This window comes from Silene latifolia, chromosome 11 (genome assembly GCF_048544455.1).
Source record: "Silene latifolia isolate original U9 population chromosome 11, ASM4854445v1, whole genome shotgun sequence".
Lineage (NCBI taxonomy): Eukaryota > Viridiplantae > Streptophyta > Magnoliopsida > Caryophyllales > Caryophyllaceae > Silene > Silene latifolia.
The window spans coordinates 104,256,855-104,263,855 of record NC_133536.1 but is presented as its reverse complement, the minus strand read 5'-3'; the positions used below and the strand labels follow the sequence as shown (position 1 = coordinate 104,263,855).

The window sequence follows — 7,001 nt, the reverse complement described above, 5'->3', positions numbered from 1 at the left end:
ATTCTTACTCGGTCGAGTTTTGAAGACCAGAATAGATTATTATTCTAACAAAATGGGCACTCGGTTATGTAACATGATACTCGGCCGAGTTTGGTCTACTCGGTCGAGTACTCGCATCAACTCGATCTAGTTTTCGAAATAAAGAAGGAGTCGTAACCCTTCACTGTTCTGCAAAATCAAATAACATCGTTCGAGTTCCGGATTCCGGCTCGTCACAATTAAAGCTGATTCCTACCACGTAAACACATAACAACACGTAAATCCGCACATTCATCTCCAAACAATCATCACTTCTACCTTCATCCCTCACTATGCCAAGAAACTATTTTACTGTACCCATATGGCATATGTCACAATCTAACCACGGTACCTACCAGGTTTAGCTCTATATCACATCATTTCTACTTCTGCTAATCATCAGGCACACACCTTATTCACATTTGTAACACACTGATTTCACACCTAACACATTCATCATAAAACAAATTGATTAATTTGTCACTGATCACACATTGCAACAATTCCATATTCACTTCCACTTTTCTACACATCTAACTAACACATACCACTCCAGTAATAGATACGCACACAATAGATGCACACAACACACAACACTTAGCAATCCACGACTCACACTAGCTACCCTTTTCCCGTGTCTGGCTTAAGTCCGATGGGGCCATGATTTTGAAATGAGGGCACCTACTCACTCTAAAATCTAGCATCGGCTGGGGCTCCCAACGTACATACACCAGGTTCATTTTAATTGACACCTTATGTTCATTAATTTCGTTAGTTCAGGTTCCAAAATCGTCGGCTCTGATACCACTTTGTAACACCCCCGCACACCAGAACGCCTTACCAAGGACCATTCCAGTGTATGACGGTGTCACCATCTCGGTTTCCCGAGGAAGTAGATCAAATTAGACAATACAAGGACAATATTACATTAATAAAATATCTGTCACAATACCATTCTATTCAAGTCCCTAGAATAAAGTCCAAATACAACACTTGTGATTCTACAACTCTAGACCAGTAGCGTGATGACTCGATCCCTCCAATCCCAGCAGCAGTAATCAACAATACCTGCTAAACCAACTGCTCACCATCCCCGAATGGATCACCGCAGATACCACAAAACAACACGGGGTCAGTACTGACTAATCAAATATAAGACAAGACAATAAAGTAAATGGCTGATCATCCACTATCCCACACTCATCACCTCGTACAAACACCGACTACACACGAAGCGTGTAGCCCTGCCAGATTACCCATCGCAACAGGTAATCCTCGCCGCCATGGGTGACCGCACCCCATCCCCACCTAGTCCGGCTCCTCAACGAGCGACTAACGATCCTGTCCCTTAATGTGCACATCCTCTCCCGTGGCGGGTTCCACGGAGGGCGAACTAGGGTGTGAAGCCACTCCCGCAAGTGACTCCACCACAATCCCAATCACAGCATCGCAGCTGTCACATGACAACGCCGTCATTACCACAACTACTATACTCCGATGATCAGCGGATAACCATGAATCACAATACAATCAAAATCTCAAATCAATTAACAGTAGACTGAGTAGGGAGACCCTACCTCATAACAAAGCATGAAAGACTTCCATTTAAAGCCACGCACGACTCCATTAAGCATCCTAACAATGACAACCAAATCCTATTACACGACTATACTCAAATAATCATTCAAAAGGACGCAAGGCAGCAACTTACCTAACCTTGCACATCGGTGACGACCTAGACAACCACCATCCATGTCCTCCTTGCTCCGCGAGTCCCGACATTCCCATGGTAGGGGTTAAGCTAACTCTTTAGAGGTATGAGGCTATGGAGTAATAGAGTAGGGGTGATGGTCTAGGGTTAGAGAAAGAGAAAGTGTCGAGGAAATGAGAAAATAGAAATGAATCTCGCGAACTCGCATTTATAATAACGCGTCGACAGCAGTCATACTCGGTCGAGTATAGGAACACTCGGCCGAGTAGACTCCACTCGGTCGAGTATTGGTGATACTCGGCCGAGTGGCCTCTGCTAGGTCGAGTAACTAACCTCTACACCTCCTATTACCAGACTGATCCCTCACCCAATCATTCCTAAGGTCTGTTTGGTCAACAAGATCGGTCAAGAACGCTCCTAAAACTCCTGAGTGTTACATGTAGACCCTTTGGCAAAGGAAAGCTTGCTAGAGAACAGTCTTCCATATTTAAATCCTTGATTATATCCAGAGTATATTTCCTTTGATTCACAGTGATGCCTGACTAATTCCTTGAAACTTCTAAGCCTAAAAAAATACATCATTAAGCTCAAGTCCTTAATGGTAAAAGTGGCATCAAGTCCATCTTTCACCTGTTGAATCTCCTGGTGATTGTCTCCAGTTAAGATAACATCATCAATATACACCAGGGCAACCAAAAAAGATCTTGAATTAGTACTTGCCTTTTTAAACAAGGAATAGTCTTGTCTTGACTAAACGAAGCCTAAACTCAAGAGGTATTTGGTTAATTCAATGTTCCACTGCCTAGATGCTTGCTTTAACCGATACAAGGATCTTTGTAATTTGCATACTTGGCCTGAATACTCATTATTGTAACCTTGTGGAGGTAGCATATAAACTTCTTCATCTAAGTAGCCATGAAGGAAGGCATTGTTTATGTCTAATTGATGTAACAACCAGCCTTTAGCAGAAGCCAAAGCAATGAGTGTCCTTACAGTGGCAAGTTTTGCTACTGGTGAAAAGGTATGCTTGTAGTCTTTGTCCTTCACTTGTGTATATCCCTTAGCAACAAGCCTTGCTTTGAACCTCTCTATTGACCCATCTGCTCTATGCTTGATTTTATACACCCATTTAGATCCTATAGCTTTCTTTCCTTGAGGGAGAGTGGTAAGTATCCAGGTTTTATTTGCTTCCAGGGCATCCAACTCCTTTTTCATGGCTTCTAACTATCTCTCATCCCTACTAGCCTGAGTATAACTAGTGGGTTCATCTTCAGATAGAACATTATGCAAAGATGTCAAATAAGAAAAATCAAACATAGGAAGCTCTTCAAGAACACTAACATGTAAACTAGTGTGAGTATCCTTGTGTTTAGAGGTCTTCTTATTCAAAGGACAATGAAAGTCCGTGAATCTGGAAGAAGGGATTCTTACTCTGTCAGACCTTCTGATAACTTCATTGTCAGAGACTAACTGACTTTGATCAGAGGTTATATCGGGATCAGAATGTAACTGATCATTAAGCTGATTAAAAGGATTGTTGTCAGGTGTAGTAGAAGGATTAGGATGTAACTGTCCTTCAATATCTACTAAATTATGTGGAGTTTCTATATTCTGCAAGGAATTATGCAGTTGAATATCTGTTGTGCTATGTACTTCAGTAGTATCCACATTGCCAGGTTCTTGATATTCCATATATTTGTGAACTGTTGGAGTGAATACCCTGACTTGACTTTATGAGGTACAGTGCCAGGGCTAATGAGAGGTTTATCAGGCACAAAATCAGCAAGATTATCATGAAGAATGTATTGCCTATGGGAAAAATATGCTCTCTGAAAATCACATCTCTACTCACAAACACAATGTGCTTCTCTAGATCATACAATTTATAACCCTTCTTTCCAAAAGGATATCCCAAAAATAAGCATCTTCTTGCTCTATAGCCCAGCTTATCTCTCAATTTAGCTGGCACAGTAGCATAACAAAGGGACCCAAAAACACTAAGTTCATCATATTTGGGCATTTCACCCAACAGGACCTCATGTGGTGTTTTCCAGTCCAGCAATGCCATATGCATCTTATTGATTAGATATGTGGCAGTGAGTAAACAATCTCCCCAAAATCTGATGGGTAAATTATATTGTATTTTCAATGCTCTTGCCGTGTCTAACAAATGCCTATGTTTACGTTCTACCCTACCATTTTGTTGCGGAACACCAACAATGCTATTTTGATGTTGTATGCCTCTCTCTCTAAACATTGTGCTGCAAGGCCCTTGAATGAACTCAGTCCCATTATCAGTTCGAATGACCTTTACCTTACCATGAAACTGGGTATCTATGTATACTAGGAAAGCTTTTATGAGAAAAGGAACTTGCTGTTTAGATTGGATCAGGTAGGTCCAAGTTGTTCTAGTGTGATCATTTAAAATAGGCAAAAACGACTTTGCCCCTGTGATGGTGGGAATCCTATATGGCCCCCATACATCCACGTGGAGCAATTCAAAAGAGTGTGTAGCATGAGAAAAACTTCTACGGAAAGGTGAAGCATGATGTTTAGAAATAATGCAAACTTGACAATCAAAACTCTTGTGATTACAAAATTGAATTTCTGGTACATGTTTCAACTCGTCAATAGAGGTGTGTCCTAGTCTTTTACGCAAAAGAAATACATCAGTATTCTGAATACAGTTGTTAGACTGAACACATTTATTTAGACCTAAGCTTAGGCTAGAATGGACTTTAGTGCTCCTTTTAGACGCCAAGTCTTCTGTGATCCTGTATAAACCAGCTTATTTTCTCCCTTTGGCTAACACTTTTCTACTTGAAAGGTCCTGGAACCAATATTCATCAGGGAAGGAAAAAATGAACTGTCATATCAGTGTGTTTTAATATGTCCCAACTTACAACATGTTTTGCTTAAAACCAGGCACAATAAACACATTATGCAAAGTTATATGCTCTGTAAGATTCATAATGCCAATTTGATGCACTAGCTTAGTAGTACCATCTGGTAAATAGACCAGTATAGGTTTAGCTAAGTCACAAATATCATGTAGTAATGCTAAATTAGCAGTCAATGGTCTGATGCACCTGTGTCAATGATCCAACTAGAGACATGTATGGAATTGGACACTGCATAAGCATGAGAGAACTCAGAAATACCTGAGAAACTCATGGAGTGTGTGTTATTAGTAATCCCTGCAGAAGTACTAGCACCTGAATTCTCATTAGAAGAAAACTTCTTAGATATGTTCCTGAGAACCCTTTCTGTGATAGTATCCACAAGACCAGAAACAAGATCTCTATTCTGGTCAGTATAGTCTTCATCTTGCAGAGGTGTCATAGCAGTCTCATAGTAGTCATCATCATAAGAGGAAGTATCAGTATTATTTGCCCTTCTTTTGAAGCCACCCCTTCCTCTGCCCCGATTTGAATGGCCACCGCTGTTAGCCTTGGTCTGCGCAGCTTTGTATTTCTTGAATTGGTAACAATGTGGACGAATGTGACCAAGAATGTTGCAGAAGGTGCAGGTCTGAAGTTGATAACAGTCTTCCATAAGATGACCCTTCTTCTTGCAATGAGTACGGACTTTCTTGGCTTTCTCATCCAGACCTCAACTCTAGGTTTCTTATGAGAAGAACTAGAGTAGTCATCCTCATCTTTAGGACTAGTATAAGCACTGGACTCTGGCAATGCTTCAACAGAATCAACTATCTGTTTCTGCTTCTCAAATTTCTGCAAGAGTCCTAGAACTTTGTTGAGGGTAGGCATGAAATCCATGGTGAGAACATGTGACCTAACATTGTCATAAGTGTTGTTGAGGCCCATCAAGAGTTGAATTAGCTTCCCTTGAGTCTCACGATCAAGGAGTCTCTTCAAGAGATGGCAAGAACAAGCATTCAAGGCACCACAAGTGCACAGAGGAATAGGGTCAAGATCATCAATTTCCTCCCGAGTGCGTTTGAGGCTCCCATAGTAATCAATCAGAGGTAGATTATCTTGAGAAATAGCATTGAGATCCTTTTTATGCTGATACAATTCCATGCTATTGACTTGACCATATCTTTCAACAAGCTCACCCCACATTTCCTTAGAATTACTAACATACATCATGTTATCTTTGATCTTTTTGCGAAGAGAATTAAGAATCTATTTCAGGACAAGCAAATCACAACGACGCCATTTTCTGTATGTTTTGTCTGTGGTAGGTGGTTGTGGACAAGTGCCAGTGACAAAACCTTCTTTGTTTTTGGATGCTAAAGCCATTAGAACATCTTTTTTCTAAAGAAGGAAACCAATTCCATCAAACGGTATATCAACAAGGCGTTGATTAGGATTATCAGAAGAAGACACATAGAGAGGATCATCATATGCGTCATAAGAATCAGTAGAATCGGTGTGTGGTGAATCAGGCATGATGAATATCAACAAATATCAGGAATTTTGTGATGTAGGAAAAAACAAAGGAAATCGAAAGAAACGCCTAATTTTTAGGTTTTTTTTTGTGATTTTTGTGAAGAACAAACAGAATTATGAAGAGAAATTAGAAGAAAATGAAGAAAATCGCAACCGAAAATAGAGAATCATGATTGCGATTGAAAACATTAGCTGGATAATCATAATATGATGAAATTAACATCAATTAGAACGAAAATCACAGCAATTACGACGCGGAAGCAAAAGTAGTCAGATGATTGATCATAGGAAATTGAAAATGATCAAGAATACAATTGAAATAGCAATTGCGAAGAAATGACCTGCGATTTGAGTAGAAATCGAAGGTTTAGGAATGAACAATCGAAACCTGTAGCTCGAGATACCATGTAAGGAAGATGAATTTCTTGATCACCATTGATGGAAACCTAGAAATATCTAGAGAGAAATACACCAAGAGTAAATAGAAATATGGTTGTTGTATTCTGTTATGTTAACTTACAGCATGAGTTTGTTGAGTATATAGTTAAGTATAACTAATTAGGTTAGTGTAACTAACTTGGTTATTCCAGCTTGACTATCTCAACATTTGTGATCTTCCAAAACAAGTGTTATGAGTCAAATGCGCATAAAGTTAAGTTTTGAACGGGAATCGAAATATCAATTCAGGAAAAAGAATGTGAACCGAAATGTTATAATATTACTCCCTCGTGTCACCCTTTCTTTACGTTCACTTTTTTTATATTTATCAATGTACATTTTGTTTTGTTCATAACTTTATTTACATATTATTAAAATTTGATATTCTGAGTGTAATCCTTAAGACGATTAAAAAATAT

General features: G+C 39.5%; 1 protein-coding gene across 1 annotated transcript; it reads right to left on the bottom strand.

Moving 5' to 3' along the window:
- Positions 1-2,953: 2,953 nt before the first annotated feature.
- LOC141613749 (uncharacterized) lies at positions 2,954-5,071 on the bottom strand. The gene is made up of 4 exons (XM_074432491.1): positions 4,819-5,071; positions 4,633-4,735; positions 3,539-4,377; positions 2,954-3,432 (listed from the first exon to the last, which is right to left on the bottom strand). Exons 1-4 carry the CDS (start codon positions 5,069-5,071, stop codon positions 2,954-2,956), a joined length of 1,674 nt encoding a protein of 557 aa, XP_074288592.1.
- Positions 5,072-7,001: the final 1,930 nt, after the last annotated feature.